The sequence below is a fragment of the Emys orbicularis genome, chromosome 8, assembly GCF_028017835.1.
Source record: "Emys orbicularis isolate rEmyOrb1 chromosome 8, rEmyOrb1.hap1, whole genome shotgun sequence".
In the NCBI taxonomy this organism is placed as follows: Eukaryota; Metazoa; Chordata; order Testudines; family Emydidae; genus Emys; species Emys orbicularis.
Genome location: NC_088690.1, coordinates 29,933,507 through 29,952,133, shown reverse-complemented (window position 1 = coordinate 29,952,133; position 18,627 = coordinate 29,933,507). Strand labels below are relative to the sequence as shown.

The following is an 18,627-nucleotide window of genomic DNA, read 5'->3' as shown; positions in this document are numbered from 1 at the left end:
TTATCTAAATAAAGAAAATTGTGCTTTAAAATGACTCATTGGAGAGTCACACAGACAATCCATTAGCTACACTTCATTTTGCTGAACAAGAAAGGGAAGATGAATCCTAACTTTTGTCATGTAAAAATGAGATGTGCCAGTGATAGAGAAACAGTGTAATGAGTTCTGGATAGAGGTTTGAGGTGAATGGAGGTCTCCGTGGTGTGCCAAACCTTTAAGACTATTTATTCTTTGTATTGTGATAGCTCCTGGGAGACTTAGTCATGACCAGTACCCCATTGGGCTAGATGCTGTACAAACATAGAACAAAAACTCAGTCCCTGCTCCCAATATCCTATAATCTTAAGAGAAGAGACAGCATGTGGATATAGCCAAACGGGAGAGTACAAAGAAACTTGTCTTATTTACGAGCTTAGGCCCCAGTCCTTGTGCTAATTTTACAAATAATTCCATTGGCTTCAATGGGACTACTCACAATACAGAAAGTTAAGCACGTCCATAAGGCCTTGTAGAATTGGGTCCTTAGAGCCAGATCCTGCTCCCATTTAAGCCAATAGCAAAACTTCCATTGACTTATGTGGGAGCTAGATTAGTGAATAGTGCATAGAAATTCAAGGTGTGCAGTGGGAAATAATTATCCATTAACCTGATCATATGCATACTTTTTTTGTTGGTCATTTATAGAAAATTAATTTGGGGCTGATTTTATCTAAAGTCTTATCTGTCTGTGTAGTTCATATTCCTGTCACTCAGTGGGATTACTGGTAAGGGTTTGGAGAATTGAGACAATTTTTATGATGAGAGTCTTAGTTTGGATAGCCTTCTGGAAATAAACCAGAATGTTTTGTGGTATATACTGTGCATTTCACCTGTAACATTTAGTAGTAGGAATCTTTGTTTTTTTAAAAGGTGGAATAATTTTATGACTAACCTTTGTTTACATAACAAATATTAATAATCTATTTTCAAGCTTCATGGTATAAATTGATTGCCTGCAGAAATTGGAATGGAATTTTTCCTTCATATACATTCAGGGCTTGAAAATTTACTCAGCATGTGGTAGCCCTGGTGCAAATTTTGCTGGGCTACAACATCCTCTGTCACTTGTAAAGAAATAACAGTTGTGTTATTTAATTGTTTGTACTTTAATTTCCAACATATTGTCAGTCAACTTTCTATTTTATGCATATTTAAAAAAAGTAACTTACTGCTAAGGATGGGTGAGTAGAAGAAAAACTTTATCAGCAGATTTTATGCAATTAATTTTACGGTGTTTGCTAAATAATATCTTTGCAGAATAGAATTTGACCAACCCTATTTACTGTTTACTTGGCTAGTTTCATTGTTGGTTTTTGCCAGTTACTGGCTACTCCCAGAGGCAGGATACTGGATTTAATTATATATTCTTTATTTTGAAAGGTTGCACAATGAACATTCATCAAGCTCTCTTAAAATATTCTTTGATTTAACTTCTTTTAATAAATTCACAAGAAAAAAGTGATGATAATTCTTAGGACCAGTTTCTTTCAACAAGAGTTTGTTATGGTCCTGTGTTGCTCTTGATCATTGTAAGCAAGCACTGGAAATGCAGATGACTGTTGTTGCTTAGGTTTGTGAATTAACTCATAGAAACAAGAGTTTAATTATGTCAAACATCAGAAACCAACAGCTTAATAGTGGGCCGTAACTAAGTAATGGCCATACAGATGTACTGCTAAGACAACTTTTGGCTCAATAAAAAATTGAAATAGCATCTCGCACCTTAATATAAAGCCTCATATACTATAAACCTTCAGCAATTACAGAAGCAATTCAGACACATGGAAGACTTATGAAACAGTTCATATCCACACCCAGAAAAACTAGTAATATTTCTAGAGTTGCCAACCCTCCAGGATTGTCCTGGAGTCTACAGGAATTAAAGATTAATCTTTAATTAAAGATTATGTCATGTGATGAAATTACGAGGAATATGTTCAACCAAAATTGACAACCCTAAATATTTCATAGCATTCCAGTTACCTGTGCACCTCACTACTTCAAGTATTTCTTATAATTGATTTAAGCTTAGGTTTGACCTGGGATAGTGCTAAGTGTAGAAAGAAAGCCCTGGTGTTGCAGCTGCACTAGTCTGGTCCTTCCAGCACAATCCCACAATACTGTGGATAAATACAAAAGATCACTTTAATTTTGCAAAATACATTGGTGCATGCTTTTGTTGTTGTTAAGCTACATCTGTTTGAATGTGCAGGGTCTCCTGTACTCCTGACTTCTTGTTTTGAACTACTGCAGCTTCTTAATTTTTTGCATTTGACTTTTATTTTTATAAGGTGTAAGGCATACAGTTTTGATATCTCTGTTTTTAAGGAAGAATCAGATATGCTTCTTTATACGTTATAAAATGTATGCTGCTTTGTTTCTGAAGAAAAAGCATATTTTAAGGAATCGCATTTTAAAAATTATTTGCTACAGCACCTCTTCAACTGTGCAGTTCTGAGACTCACGATGCACTGGTTCTCTAACAGTTGGCAGGGTTGCTGTATGTGTCTGCACACTGAACTAGTTACCTTCCGCAAACTGTAGCCAGTTCTATCATTGGTTACAATCTAAACAGTTCAGTCTTTGATGAACCTCTAATGCCTGCTGACATATCAGAGGCATCATGCATACTTTTCCATCCTTATTTGTAAGTATCTGTTAGTGCATATTTCACCTACATTATCTCTTTGTTGATGAAGAACAGGTTTCTTAATAAACCAAATCATGTGTTCCCTAAAATATGAATAATCATAAATCTTAGCTCTTTTTGAAGACTAGTACTTTATGTGGGCCCATATTGAAATTTGAGGAGCACTGTTGTTTTCAAAACATTATGAAGATATTTTCTTTTGACAGTTCCCCAAAGCCTAAGGAATGAACATTTAATGATTAAGTTTGACTGAGAAATGCTCTTGAGGCTGGCACTGGCTTACACGCAATTAAATGCGCTCGTGGCTCAAAATAAAATGGGCTGCCAGTTTTAGGAACTAGCCAGTAGTAATGTTGTTGCATCATGTCTGCTTCCATCCATGTGAATTCACATCTCTGAGTAAAGCATGTAATACAGTTAACAGTTCAGTGGATCAGAAAAATGAGAAATTAATGAAGTGGATGGTGGTTTCTGCTTGCTGTCTAAATTTGTTCTGTGTGGTGAGTGGTTGTGTGAAGGAGAAAGCAGCAGTGAGCTGGCAGTCAGGAGAGCATAGCTTAGATTCATAAAAATAACTGCAGCCTCTTACAGGGCTAATTTAGCAAAGGGAACAGCAAGAGGATTGAGAGGTCAAAGGGCACTCCATGGCTCAAAACTATTCTGTTATTCAGGAAGTAAGAGAAAGTTATCTTGGGGGGTGGGGGGAGGGGGAGAGGGAGAGGTTGGTCCCGTGACTATGGACTATTGTATTAGGTGAATTGAAAAATCCTATTTCTTTTGTTTTTTACAGTGCAAATATTTGTAATCAAAAATAAATATAAAGTGAGCACTGTACATTTTGTGTTCTGTGTTGTAATTGAAATCAATATATTTGAAAATGTAGAAAACATCCAAAAATATTTAAATAAATGGCATTCAGTTATTGTTTAACAGTGCGATTAATCGCGATTAATTTTTTAATTGCTTGACAGCACACACACACACACACACACACATATATATATATATATATATATATATATATATAAAAAAAACAGGAATATATAACAGCCTTGCTTTTTGAAGAGGACCATGCGATAAAAAAGCTGTCATCTGAATCTTGAGATGGATCTTTGAAAGGACATGTGTTTACAAATTTAAAGGAAGAGTAAAAATTTTGATTTAAATATATGTTGGGTTGAATAGTGTGTACTGAGTGTGCATGATATAACATTTCTTTCAGTTGGGAAGTGTGCACTTAAACTTAGATGCATGTCTGAGGAATGCACACCAATTTAGCATGTCTGTGGGTAAGAGCCTGCTCCTGTTGATGTAAATTTTGAAATTCACATTGGTTTCAACAGGAGCAGAACTTGGCTTCAAGTGTGGACTGTTTGTCTCAAGGAGTTTATAATCTTCTCAAACTGAAAAGCTCCAGATTCCCCCCCCCCTTTTTCCTCTGCCCTTTCTTTCTTTTCTTACTTCTTTCTTATTTATAGGCTTTAAAAACCTCGGAGAGTTAATGTTAAAAACTATTAATTCCCTGATAAAGTTATACAGCGAAAGCTGGAACAAATCAGCTGTGCTTTCAACGGCAGCGTTAATTTGGCCATGTTGCACTAATCAGAAAAGTAGGACTAGGAAATAGTACATTTGTGTAATGGGGGGCGAGTTAATGTTGCTCCTGGAATCTTTGCTTCCACATTTTCTGACTTGCTACAATTTTGACTGTTCTTTCTTAAAATTGTTTCAATGCAGTACATTTTCCTTTTTTACTTTTCTTTCAAAGAAATAAGAACAAAGATTGATAATAGTTGTAATAGTTATATTCCACGTATGAAGACCATCTAAGGAGGAAAAACTAAATCTCCCCACTCTCTAAATATTTTGTTAAAAATTAATTTCGCATAAATACAGTGACACAGTTTACTTTACAGCTGGCTCATAGAGCAGGCTTTGCATTGAGATTTGTAACAACTCTGGCTTTGTTAAAGAACACAAAAGTGATGGTATTTCTGTCCTGGTTTGGGGAGTGACATGTCCTATGTTTGGCAGATACTTAAAATTATACCTCTCTATTTCCTGCTTCCAGCTCTCTCATGCCAGGTGCTGCCACTAATCAAAGTGGAGGCTGCATTTATTAGGTTAATTATGGTAACATTTTATGAAAAGGAGTTTTAGCTAAAATGTTTATAATAGGTTTAACTGAGCTGTATTTTAATTAAAGTGGTTGTTTGCATGATATACTGTGCTTGGACATTTTGTAGCACAGAGAGTGATTTTTTTTTTTTAATTAGTTTTTTTAAATGAGAGTGGTAAAAGAGGTAGGGTGGAGAGAGAGGTAAAACCTACACATCTTTAGGTGATTTCTTTGTTTTTGTAATACTGTGGTTTGGTTTTTTTTTTTTTTTTTTTTTGCTTCTAGATACCAGGCGTGTGTTTGTCGTTTCCAAGTGGCTATGATTAGTGCTCTTGTGTTTTCTGTAAGCAATTGAAATAATACTCATCCTGAAGTATTAGCCAGGTGTTTAGACCTGTTTACAAAAATTTGCAAATGCTGAGGTTAACTCCCCGCACCCACTCCCCCGCTGCCCTTGCCCTCGATTCTATTTTAGACAGATGGCGAGGCTCATAGAGAAGCAGGTATAGTGAAATGCTTCCTGGCTGTTGGCATCCCACAGAATCACATTTCTCTTCTCCTTTTCCTCCTCCCTCTCTACCCCAATCCTTTCCAAAATTACTTTTATAAATGGTCATCTGCATGTCCTGCGTGGTCTTGGCTACACTTGCAAGTTAGAGCTCATTAAAGCAGCCCCAAGCGCCCTAACTCCCGATGTGTCCACACTGACAAGGCACGTAGAGTGTCTGTACTCTGCAGCTGGAGCGCTCCTGGTAATCCACCTCCATGAGAAGAATAAAGCTTGCTACGCCCTGGCTGAAACGCCCGGGCGTCAGTGTGGGCGAGGTGTTGCGTTACTGTGCTGTGACTGGCCTCCGGAAACGTCCCATAATCCCCTGAAGTCAAGTGGTCACTCTTCTCGTGGTTTTGAAATCGGCTGCAGGCATGCAGATATCCCCTTTCAAAGCTCCGTTTCTGACAGCTGGCATGCTTATCTGCTCCAGGACAAAGCAAACCATTAGTGTGGAATGCTGTTGTTGTGTGGGGGCGGGGAGGATATGCTGCTCTCTGAACTTACAAGGCAGCATGCTAACACACTCTCAGCCCCCCAAAACACATTCTCTCCCCCCACATACACATTCCACCCCCCATTTGAAAAGCATGTTGCAGCCACTTGCACACTGGGATAGCTACCACAATGCACTGCTCTTTGTGGCATTGCAAGAGCTGTAATGTGGCCATGCCAGTGCGCTTGCAGCTGACAGTGTAAACACATGGCAGAGTTTTCCCTACTGCGGTCTCCAAAGGTTGGTATAACTCTCAGCACTCTACATCTGCAAGTGTAGCCATGCCCTTAACGTTGGGACTATAGCAATAATTCTCTACTAGTTAGTGTTTTCTGGGATCAAGAAAATTTGCAGAAGTAGGTCCTTGCATTCATTGCTGCAAATATCTGTGGGCTTGTCTACACTTCAGTGTTGTCGACAAAACTTTTGTCTTTCACAGGTACTTAAAAAAGCCCTCCCGCAAAAGACAAAAGTTTTGCCGACGCAAGTGGCAGTGTGAACGTGGCTTTGTTGGCAGGAGCGCTCTTCTGCCGACAAAGGTAATGCCGGTCGCAGGGCTGGAAGTATTTTGGTGGCAAAAGTGCTGACAAAATATCAGAGAGCGTTCACACACTCTGACTTTTAGCGACAAGGCTGTGTTGACACAGCCTTGTTGCTAAAAGTTGCTTAGTGTAGACAAGCCCTGTGATCTTGATACATTCTTATGTTTAGTGAGAGTTGCAGGAGTTCTGCACTTCTTGGGCTTGGACATATAGTTGCCAAAGAGGTGATGAGTGGAAATGTCGATGAATGGGAATGGCTGCTGTAGCCGTATCATTCTGTGACCATTGATCTACTTATTGACTAGTGCAGCAGCTGTAAATGCTCCAGGTGGTTAGAAAGTGGGACGTTGGGTGGGGTTGATGTTTTTGTTTTAGGGATACGGATACAGCAGCCATTCCCATTCATCGACATTTCCACTCATCACCTCTTTGGCAACTATATGTCCAAGCCCAAGAAGTGCAGAACTCCTGCAACTCTCACTAAACATAAGAATGTATCAAGATCACAGGGCTTGTAAGTTGGAGAATGTCACTTCGGGATCCTGCCATTTACAAGAAGTAGGGGAGGAGCAGAAAAGAAGCTGCTAGTAGCCTTCCCACACATCTGCTGTCTCAGGAAAGGGAAGGGAGAGTTACAGTAACTAGGAATGACCCCACCCAACGTCCCACTTTCTAATCACCTGGAGCATTTACAGCTGCTGCACTAGTCAATAAGTAGATCAGTGGTCACAGAATGATACGGCTACACCAAAGCCTAGTGACACATGGCTTCATGTGTGCCTGGTGATTAATTCCTTTCCTATTCATCTTATTGTTTCTTATTATGGTTTATAAAATATGCCTGATTGCCAAGTATCACTAGAAGGCCATGCTCTGTGTATTAACACTAATCCAAAGCAGAAAAGAATTTTATACTAGTATGAATTGCGTATGACAAGTTTTGGTGGAATGCATTTGTGACCTGTTAGAACTGGAGAGATTTTTATCATGGAGAAGAAAAATGCTCTCATGTTAGCAGTCATTACTGCACCTACTGTGCGCAGCATAGGCAGTTTCTAAAGTGCTCTGTATACTGGCAGTGCAAAAATAGAGGAAGGATAGTTCAATGGATGGGGACTGGCTTGGGAGACCTGGGTTTAATTCTTGCTCTGCCACAAACTTCCTGGGCAAATCACTGAGGGTATGTGTACACTGCAACCACAGGCTGTGATTTAACCTAGCTAGCCACCTGGGTAATTACCCAGGGTTCCGGACAGGGCTGTACAGCCCATGCTAAAGTCTGGGATGCTGCAGCTTCATCTATTCCACATCTGTATTTTCCTACCTCTCAGGGATGTTGTGAAGATATCTTCATTTAAAGATTGCGAAGAGCTTAGATCAGGGGTGGGCAAACTTTTTGGCCTGAGGGCCACATCTGTGAATAGAAATTGTATGGCGGGCCATGATTGCTCACAAAATTGGGGTTGCGGTGCGGGAGGGGGTCAGGGCTCTGGTTGGGGATGCAGGCTCTGGGGTGGTGCCAGAAATGAGGAGTTCAGGGTGCGGGAGGGGGCTCCAGGCTGGGGCAGGAGAGTTGGGTGCAGGGCGGGGGGTGTGGGCTCTGGGGTGGGGCTGGGGATGAGGAGTTCAGGGTGCAGGAGAGTGCTCCAGGCTGGGATCGAGGGATTCAGAGTGTAGGACGGGGATCGGGGCTGGGGCAGGGGGTTGGGGCGCAGGGAGAGGCTCAGGGGTGCAGGCTTACCTCAAGTGGTAAGTGGGCGGCGCTTACCTCAAGTGGCTCCCAGAAGTAGTGGAATGTCCCCCCTCCAGCTCCTATGCCGAGGCGTGGCCAGATGGCTCTGCGCACGCCCAGGCAGCTCTGCATGCTTCCCTGTCCGCAGGCACTGCCCCTGCAGCTCCCATTGGCTGCTGTTCCTGGCTAATGGGAGCTGTGGGGGCAGTGCTTGGCACTGGGGCAGCGTGCAGAGCGGAGGGCCCTGGCTGCCTCTAAGCGTAGGAGCTGGGGGGAGAGGGAGCATGCTGCTACTTCTGGGAGCTGCGTGGCGCAGCCCCCAACTCTGCTCCCCGGCTGGCACGGGGCAAGCCCCAGACCCTGCTCTCCAGCAGGAGCTCAAGGGCCAGATTAAAACAGCTGGTGGGCTGGATCCAACTCGCAGGCCGTAGTTTGCCCGCACCTGGCTTAGATACTACAGTAAATATAAAAGAGAGAGGTCTGCGGTAAGTCTAGTACTAATAGTGCTATAAGCATACTTGAAAAAGTTTCCAGAGCCCCAAAATATTATGAAGTAATGAAATACCATCATCGGGCAATGACACTCCCAGTAATTCAAGCCTTTGGGAGCTCCCCAAATAATATGATTTTAGTCTATTCTTATTTCCTCCCTGCAAATGTAAGATGTAGAAAACAGCCTGTCCAATCCTCTTATAGGAGGAGTGCAGGTTATGTGCCTTACCACTCCCAAGAAATTCTGTAATGTGAGAGTCTGCAGCTTGTTAAATGCATCTGTTCCTGTCTCTTTTGTGAAGGTGTCCTCAAGGATTATCTAAGAGAGCTGCCCTCTCCCCTGATAACTAAGCAGTTGTATGAAACAGTGTTAGATGCCATGGTGAAAAATCCCTTGAAAATGACAGCAAGCGGTTGTGAAAATGACCCAAGTGACTCTGAGCATACGGTGGCCCTTCTTGATTGTCTGCCAGATGTTGAAAAGGTGAGTACTATTGGACAGCTAAAATGATAATAAATCGCCAGTTGCAGAAAGGGAAGGAACTCTTTTTATTAGACTACACATAAATGCCTCTGAGTTCTTATGTTTTCTATTTGTAACCCAAATACCCACTTGATAGATAACACTTTCAAGCTGTCTTTTACTTTAGGGTCTGTATTGCTGGGTTTAACTTGTACTTTGTGTGTTTTACCTCTTCCGGTGTACAAAACGGAATTAAAAATGGCATGGGTATTTTTTAAAATTGTTAAAAGGGAGATCCTGACTATGAGCTGTATTAAAGTCCCATCGCCATTTTTGTTATCCTGGGTATCCTAGCCAATGCTTACCTGAGTAACTGCATTCTTCTCCTCTAAACATATGAGATAGGACTATAAGCTACCATATGTTGTAGTGTAATAGCTGCCGTGTTCCATCCAAGAGAATACTGCAAACAGCATATCCTGGACAGGCAAAGTGAACCCTGTATATAGATTGTGGAGTGCTGTGGGAGGATTCAGTCTGCAAGGCACTCTGTAAATCCCTCTTGCTGAATTATTCTTAACAACAGTGCAATAAAACTTTAACCTGGTTTAATGTTGGCATAAATAGATTTTACAAGAGCAAAAGTTAAAGGTTATTAACAGAAAAACTAAAGAATGAGAACTGACTTGATTGTTTAATGTGTGTACTGTAAAGGGACAAGCAAATTGCTTTTATGCAAAGTAGAACATAGTAAATGTTTAACTTTTAGCCAGCAAATGTGCTTGTGTTAAGTATTTTATTACCTTAATTTAAAAGATGAATTAATGTTCCTTTAAGAAATTTTTATTGATTTGATTGCCAGCTGTTTGTTGGTTTTTCACTTTTGTGTTGAAAAGTGCCCAGAATTCAGGATGGATGCTTCAGTAATAAATAAAATAATCCCATGGACAGCAGCTAGTCTGTGTTGCAGAAATGAATGCTCATTCTCCATCGAGGAGGACTGCATTTGAGGTGGTGAAAGGAGCAGGTCCTGCTTCTGTGTTTGTACATCTGTTCTGTTCTCTGATAGTTCAAAGGCTGCTTAACTTCTTGGTCCTACTGTTTAACACATAACATTACAGTGCCATTGCTCTGAGAGGTGCACATCCTATGGCAGGGGTGGCCGAGCCGCATGCGGCTCTTTTATAGTTAGAGTGCAGCTCACAGAGGCCCTCCATATACCTTCCCCCATTCTCTACCTACCTCACTGGGGTGGGGGGAAGCTTGTGGCTTCTGCCCTGCGGCGTGTTGGTGGGGCTTCAGCCCCACGGGGCATGACTGCCAGGGCTCAAGGCTTCAGCCCCGACACTTCCCTCCCTGCGGGCTGAAGCCTGAGCCACGGCAGGCACACCCAGCTCTCAAACTTCTGAAGATTATCGTATGCGGCTCGGAGGGTTAGTAAGTTTGGCCACCCTGTCCTATGAGTATGTGATGTATTGCCTGAGGTACCATTCTCTCTTCCTGACGATCTGTGTTCTTCAGGAGAGATTAAAGGAGCAGCCTTGAACATTTTGAGCAGATACTAACTCCTCATTGGGGTGTTTATGGGGTTGCACATTCATAAACAAAGCCCTTTTCTTCAAGATTACAACTATTCCTAGAAGTTGCCCTTCTAACTAAGGGGTGTAGTACATAGGACTTGAGTGTCCATGGCTGACAATCCAGCAGTTTTAAAGAATTCTCAATTCATGTAGGGCCAGATTCGGCCATCTATAACGCATGTTGAGTAGTATTGTATTCTTCTAGTCCCACTTTGTTTAGTGGAACTACCACTGGGGTAAGGAGCTAGACAATATGAGTAAAAGCACCAGAATCTAGTCCTTAATGTTAAATGAAAGACACTGCCCCTTTGCAAAAGAATCTTTGGAAGCTAAGCATTTTGAATGCTGAAAAAGACGTAATTCTAATAAGTCATTTCCACTTAAGGCAGACCTGGGTGGCCAGAAAACTGGATAGAGGCCAATTTTTATTTTTACCAAGCCAGACTGACTTCTTGTGTCCCTGCTTCTTCTTCAGTTTCTTTCCTTTCTCTGGTGTCCTCTTTTCACTGTAAGAAAATCTATACACATAGATCAGAGGTCATGTAAGAGAGAAATTTTTTACCCAAGACCTCTGTCTTAACCAGCCTGCACTGTAATGGAGTCCAATACAACTTGATGTTCAGTGCTTAGATACTGCAGTGATTGTGTTATAGGATATGTGACAAGCACCCTTGAAAATAGCACTGTTAAACAACAGCCATAGGATGATAACGGACTGTATTTTTGCTGTATCTAGTTACCTGAAACTTAACTCTTCATTTTAGGCAACCCTAAAGATGCTGCTGGATCACCTGAAATTGGTGGCGTCTTATCATGAAGTAAATAAGATGACGTGCCAGAATTTAGCTGTGTGTTTTGGGCCTGTCTTACTGAGCCAGAGGCAGGAGACCTCAAACCATAATAACAGAGTCTTTACAGATTCAGAAGAGCTTGCTAGTGCCCTGGACTTCAAAAAACACATAGAAGTTCTTCATTATTTGCTCCAGCTATGGCCAGGTAATAAAGTTTATGAAAAAATTCTGTCTGATGAGAAAGCAACGTCGTCAGATCCTAAAATATAACCAAATCTTTTACTGTGTGACTATAGAGTGTGGTTTACAGGGTATACAAACGGTATTGGGACTCTTCTCAGTTATAGCAGCAAAGAGTCCTGTGGCACCTTATAGACTAACAGGCGTATTGGAGCATGGGCTTTCGTGGGTGAATACCCACTTCTTCGGAAGAACTTCTTCGCATCCGAAGAAGTGGGTATTCACCCACGAAAGCTCATGCTCCAATACTTCTGTTAGTCTATAAGGTGCCGCAGGACTCTTTGCTGCTTTTACAGATCCAGACTAACACGGCTACCCCTCTGATACTTCTCAGTTATAGGTTAATATGTCACAACATACAACTTGGTGATTAAAGAGACCACAGTAATTTTATTATCTATTCTATCCAACTGTTGTTTTATTAAAATGTATCATTTAGTGGGAGATCCTGTGCTTTGGTGATCTCTCTACCAAATGAAAATGACAACATTTAAAAGTGCACATACAAAAAGCTGTTTTAGTGCCTTTTGTGTAGTGTTCTCAAGCAACTGTGATAATAAAAATAGACAAAAGGCAAAAAACCTCACCTAATGGGGTAATGCTCCTACACATGACCTAACTCAGGTTTCTGCTGTGTTTGGCATTTTACCGACTTTGGCCTGAACAGGTATAGATACTTTTGGTTTTATGGGTTCTTAAATTGCATGGACAGACCTGCTGAATTATTGTTATTTGTATTACAGTAGTGGCTAGAAGACCCAGACAGAATTTGAGACTCCATCTGTATAACTATGTAGCAGAAGGCTTTAGGGAGATAGGTAATGAGCCAGTTTCTGAGAGGTGCAGGGCACCCATAACTCCCATTCACTTCATTGCGGGTTTCATGTGCTTAGCAGCTCTTGGGAACAGGCTCTAGTAGAAGGAAAGTGAAACTTCGATATTTTTAATGAACCTGCCAGAATGCAAGTGAAGGTCCTAGTTCTGTTCAGATCTGTGCTTCAGAGGTAGAAGGATGTTGCCAACTTCTCATTTCCTAAGGTATTCAGAGACCTGATCAAAGCCCATTGTAGTCAATGGAAAGACTTGCATTAACTACAGTGGGTTTTGGATTAGGCCCCTTATAAATTATTTTTGAACTTTTTTCTCCTGCTTAGTAGCTAGTTATTGAACTGGAGTCTTCCCTTATGAAAACACTGCAGTAATCCACAGTAACAGGCTCAGCTATTGTAGTCTCATGGTTGTAAACTGGAGTTTGAGAAAATTACTGGGGGGTTCTTTAGTATCTTTTTATAATAGTTAAATATTCCCTGGCCAACAGAATCCATCAGTCACCTAGAGATACGTAAGTGGGTGGAAGATGAAGGTCTGCTATATCTCTTGTTTCCTGACATGAACAATCATTGAAGCCCACTTAGTTTCATAGTAATCTGATTTGTGACAGTGATCAGAAGTAATCTCTTCCATTACCTACCTGCTTGTTAATACGTGTTTCTCAAATGTGCACAGAATGAACACATTCTGTGTTTTGAGATTGCAGAGGTTAACTATAGTGATTTCATGAAATATTTTCTCATCTGTTTTGCCTTTAGGACATACTAAAGCCTCTTAGGAAACTTTTGATTTGCATTAAAGTATCCATTGAAATATGGGATAAAACTACTTGATATGAGGTTTAAACCAACAGAGATTATTTTTTTTAACTCAAACAGAAGAAATCCTTGTTCTTTTATGTAAGATTAACAGCAGATATACAAGAAATGTCTGAGGGTATGTTGTGGCATGTGTTTGGGATGGCAAGTGATTCAGGTATAAGTGAAGTATGAAGGCCATCATATATTCTGCATATGCCACGCTTATTACAGAAAATCTGTTTCAGAAATGTTTGAGAATAAATATTTGTGTATCCCTTTGCCAATAAATCCTTAATACCAAGAGTCAAAATACAGGACCGGGAAGGAGAGGAAAATCATAATTATTACAAAACCTAAAAATTTACCTAAAATAGTTTCCCCATACATCATCATGTCACAATTGAATTCAAGGTTGATATCTATCATCTGCTTAGGATAGAATAAAAATGCTATACCTTTTAGAAAATGGGAAATCTCCCCTTTTCCAGTGATGTATAGCAGTGGTTCTCCAGCTCTTTCTATCTGCAGACAACTCACAACAGAGAGAGAGCTGCCCAATTTCTCACTGGATGGTTCTGAAAGCATTTAATTCCAGAAACCACCAGGAAGGAATCCTGGAACTCAGGACTGTGTGAAGGAAAGAATTAAATATTTCTCTGGCAAGAATAAATAAATAAAAGTTAATGCCCGTTTGAAACCATTTTAAGTTTAAGTTGAAACCGTTTTAAGTGTTTCTCCTGGAGGGGGAGATGGATTAGCAGACAAAGTGCAGGTCAGGCATATGGGCACAATGAATGCAGTCTGCAGTTTATTACATAACTACATAAGTGGGAATAAAAGTCAACTTCAAAAGTTTATTAATGTTTTTGTTTTTTAAGATCACAAATATATTTACTAATATATTTTGAAGTAAAAGTATATGGAAATCCAAATTTTTAAATATTAATCTTGTAACTCCACCAGCTGTACCCTAGCTCAGTGGTTCTCAAAGCCAGTCCGCCGCTTGTTCAGGGAAAGCTCCTGGCGGGCCGGGACGGTTTGTTTACCTGCCGCGTCCGCAGGTTTGGCCGATCATGGCTCCCACTGGCTGCGGTTCACCGCTCCAGGCCAATGGGGGCTGCAGGAAGGGCGGCCAGCACGTCCCTCGGCCCGTGCCCCTTCCCGCAGCCCCCATTGGCCTGGAGCAGCGAACCGCGGCCAGTGGGAGCCGCAATCAGCCGAACCTGCGGACGCAGCAGGTAAACAGCCCGGCCCGCCAGGGGCTTTCCCTGAACAAGCAGCGGACTGGCTTTGAGAACCACAGCCCTAGCTCACATTTTCTTGGGGGAAGATCTCAAAGTGGGTGCTGCTTTATCTAGCTAGTAACTTTGGTTATTATCTGTTGAGAGTCTTTAGAATGATTGACTGAAGTAAGAGAATTGTTTGAGAAGGTGTAATCTGTCTTTGGGTGGAGCTGTGAAATGCGAGGGGTGGGATGAATAAACAAGTAGAGGGAAACACAAGAGTCTTCTGCAGGCCTGTTTGAAATTACCACAAAAAATTCCAAATTTTTGAAGAACCATGGAGAAGTGTTTTTTAAAAGTACCCCAAGGTTTCCCGTGCTACATTAGATACTGATCAGTATAAATAATATTGTGGGACAGACAGTGACTCAGCCTTCGTGCATACCTCTTTATCACTATCACAAGAAATAACTTCCACCCTGGGAATATCACTAGGATCAGTGCTGCTGCTGCCAAAAATGTTTGGCACAAAATCACTCTGCACCGGAGGCTAATGCCATTTTAAGGTCTACAGCAGCTGCAGCACTCATCTGTCTGTGAGCACCTACTTACGCTTTATATCCTGGCAATAGAAACAATGAGTTTGTTAGGAAATTTAAATTGTGTAGAGGAAGAATAACCCAGTATAAGTATGCAAATTCTCATCTGTTCGGTTTGGGGTGTTTTGTTTTGGATATTGAAATTTCTAATGCTCACTGCCAGTCAGATATTCTCAGCCGTTAGACCAGCACTTTGTGGGGAGCCAGTGTTACTTCTGACTATCACAGCAATCTTATGAAGCCAGTCAAAGGGCCTGAGGGGATGTCCCCATCAGAAGAACTGGAACAGCTGCTTATCAAAAAGATAAATGGCAGTGCTTGATCTTCCATATTCTTCTGGTCGGACAATGATCATGTCATGGCACTGCCTCCACACTCGGGGGGCCAGGATTCCTATTCCTTCAAGATGTAACAAATGTACACCTGTTTCATTATGGATGTGCTTTAGCATAACGGCTCAACAGTCATTGACTAATAATGGAGCTGCCTGCTATAGGTTTGGCTAATTCAGCCTACAGAAATGAAAACATGGGTTGTATTTCTAGTTGCAAATTAAGGTGGGATTTGAACCAATAATGTACAGTACCTTTGGTTTACAAGAACTGTGCAGAACAATGACTACAGTGAAATTAAAGTAAAATATGAATGCTTAAATGTAAATCATTCTTCTGAGGGTAAAAAAAAAATCTGACTCAAGAAGGAAAGATCACAGTCTAGTCTCTTAAGCTTAAACTTCCTGTAGATTTATCAAATTTGATAATAAACATGTTGTGCAATACTTCAATTTCCTTATTTTTCCAAGTGAAAACAAATGGTCCTTGTTCAGTGGGAGAGTGTAAAGCTGGCAAGTTATTGTTAACCCATGGACCCTTCATCTTAATGGAGCAAAGTCCAAACAGAAAGACTTTTGTTAATGTAAAATAAAACAAAAAGCCAAAAAAGTTCTTGAAGATTACTGTGGTATACCTAAAATGAGACTAATGTCTTGCATAGAGACCAGTTATGGGTCCAGAGAGGAGAACATTTGAGACCTCCCAGGACTGAGACCTTTATGGAGATGGATGGCAGGAGAAAGATCACTTGATCATTACCTGTTAGGTTCACTCCCTCTGGGGCACCTGGCATTGGCCACTGTCGGTAGACAGGATACTGGGCTGGATGGACCTTTGGTCTGACCCAGTATGGCTGTTCTTATGTTTATGCTTAAATATAGAGGACATTAATTAAAAAGAGACCGAGTTGGAATCTTCCTGATCTCAAGGTATTTGTGTATGCTACATTTCTAGCAGTGAAAGAGAATGCATAACCTGCTTGTTTAATTTCAAGAGGTAATAGTCCACTGCACAGCAGAAAGAAGTTCAGATATTTAGGAGGCATGGGTCAGTAAAAATATTTGTACTGTTTACCATAGGAAGCCGATAACAGAGGAGGAGTCTTAGTAACTTATGCTGTGTAATCATGAGTTCAGGTAACAAACCGTCAAACCTGTTTGAGTGTATTTTATCTTTGACATGGAGTTATGGCTGCTTAGATAAATTAATACAAAAGAGCTTCTATTGGTAGTGCATAAAACTTTGGACAAAAGAGAAATGCAAGAGTTCAACTCTGATGTGCCTTCAGCTTCTCTAGGTGTTTCTCGAAGTGGTATTTTTATTGTGTTTTTAACCTCTACATGCTGTGCCTGTGTTTTGTTACACCATTTAGTTTGGAAGAGGCCTGTGAGCTAAGCTGTTTGCTTTTATTTGACCATAGCTAGATGGTGATTAACTCAACTGCGTGAGTTAATCAATGCTCTGGAAGTTTTCTGTTTTTAAATAGACTTTTTCAGTTGCGGATTAAATATGGCATGAATCTTCAAAACTGGGCTTTCCATTAGATTTTCCTTTTAATCTAAGTGATGTCAGACAATGGCAGAAAAAAATAATAGTGGAATGTGTTGGCCATAAGTTTGCATGTATTAATGCATGTTTTGAGTGTGTAAAGTAGAGTGAAATAAATGGACAACCTTTTGTTGCTGGTCTCTACTAGCAGTATGATTGTTATGATTTTCATTAAACTTCTTCTTTGTTCTAGTGCAATGTTCAACTGCCAAAGAATCAACATACTCAAACATGTTTCCAGGGAACCAGTCGTCTTTGAATTATCTGAGACCCAAGAAGCAGCGGCCTCAGATGTTGAATTTGAGCAGTACTGAAATGTCAGGGGTACTTAGGCCCAGACCAGCCAGACTAGACAGTCCCTCAAGTAATCGTTATGCAGGAGACTGGAGCAGTTGTGGGGAAAACTACTTTTTGAATCCAAAGGAGACCCTAAATGAAGCAGACTATGATGATGTTCCTTCAGAAGATACAGAAAGTGGGGAAGATTGCAGCAAAGTAGATGGACCAGATAGACTGATTGAACACGCAAAATCCATGTCTAAAGAGCATACATTTCAGACCTATTTGACAATGCAAACAATAGATTCAGCAGTGGACCACAGAGTAAACCTCAAAGACCTGCAAGAAAGTATTGATACTCTGATAGGAAACTTGGAGCAGGAACTCAACAAAAACAAACTAAATATCACTTACTAATTTCCTTGCATGATACCTGCTGTTGATACCTCCCTGTTCCTCCACCCGCCTCCTCAAAAAAGTCTGTCTGTCTGTTTTTTTTAATGCATTGTGGAATAATCTGTGGCCTCCCTTCGATAAACAAATCCAATTTAGTCAATCCATTATTGTGGATAATTTTTCTTCTCATTAGAAGAATACATTGGCCTCACCCTCCGTGGTTTAAATTGGCCTTTTAGACTATGCGAAATGATGTTAGGAAGAAGTGATTTCCCCCCTCACCCCGTCAAGGTACTATGCACTTATGAAGCTTGGACAGTATGTGACAGGAGATAAGGTGCCATCTTTGTCTGCTCTGTGTAGCAACAGCACTCTTCGTTCCTGAAACTTTATACCTGGTACGGACATTCCTCTTAGTAGAGGATTAGTGTTTCTTGGCCTGTGATTTGCAGCATGAACTTTAGGTAGATCCCATTCTACCATTTATGTCACCTTTTCATTTGCAATGCAAAGGCTGCTATGAAAAAATGCTTTTTATACATATATAAAAGTTTAGCTGTACAAAATATTATTGTATTCCTGTATTAACACTTTTCAGTAATTATTTAAACCTGCAAAAATTAAATATTTTTCTAACCTTGTTTGTATATATTTATGTACATGTTTGTATATTATATTGGGAAGCGGGAAATCTGAATTAGATAAGGAAACCGTTTCTAAAGAGCTCCACGTTGTGATGCCAAAATAAGGATTTGCTTGAGCAATGTAGCATTTGATTTTATGCACAGAAATATGTGCCGAGAGAGAGGACATAGTGAATGATTAATATAAATGACCTTGTGTCACATGTTGTGCTTCAGTTCACAGCTGTTGACTATTAACTACATTAAGAAACCATCCAGTTTAGTTTTAAGTAGTATTCCAG

The 18,627-nt window shown here is 40.7% G+C and overlaps 1 protein-coding gene across 1 annotated transcript in view; it reads left to right on the top strand.

Annotated features, from left to right (window-relative positions):
* Nucleotides 1-17,723, top strand: part of SYDE2 (synapse defective Rho GTPase homolog 2) — a 46,917-nt gene extending 29,194 nt beyond the window's left edge. The window contains exons 5-7 of the mRNA XM_065410072.1: nt 8,923-9,104; nt 11,428-11,659; nt 17,221-17,723. Coding sequence (XP_065266144.1) covers nt 8,923-9,104; nt 11,428-11,659; nt 17,221-17,723 — 917 coding nt within the window. The remainder of the gene's footprint in view (nt 1-8,922; nt 9,105-11,427; nt 11,660-17,220) is intronic.
* The last annotated feature ends 904 nt before the right edge of the window (nt 17,724-18,627 follow it).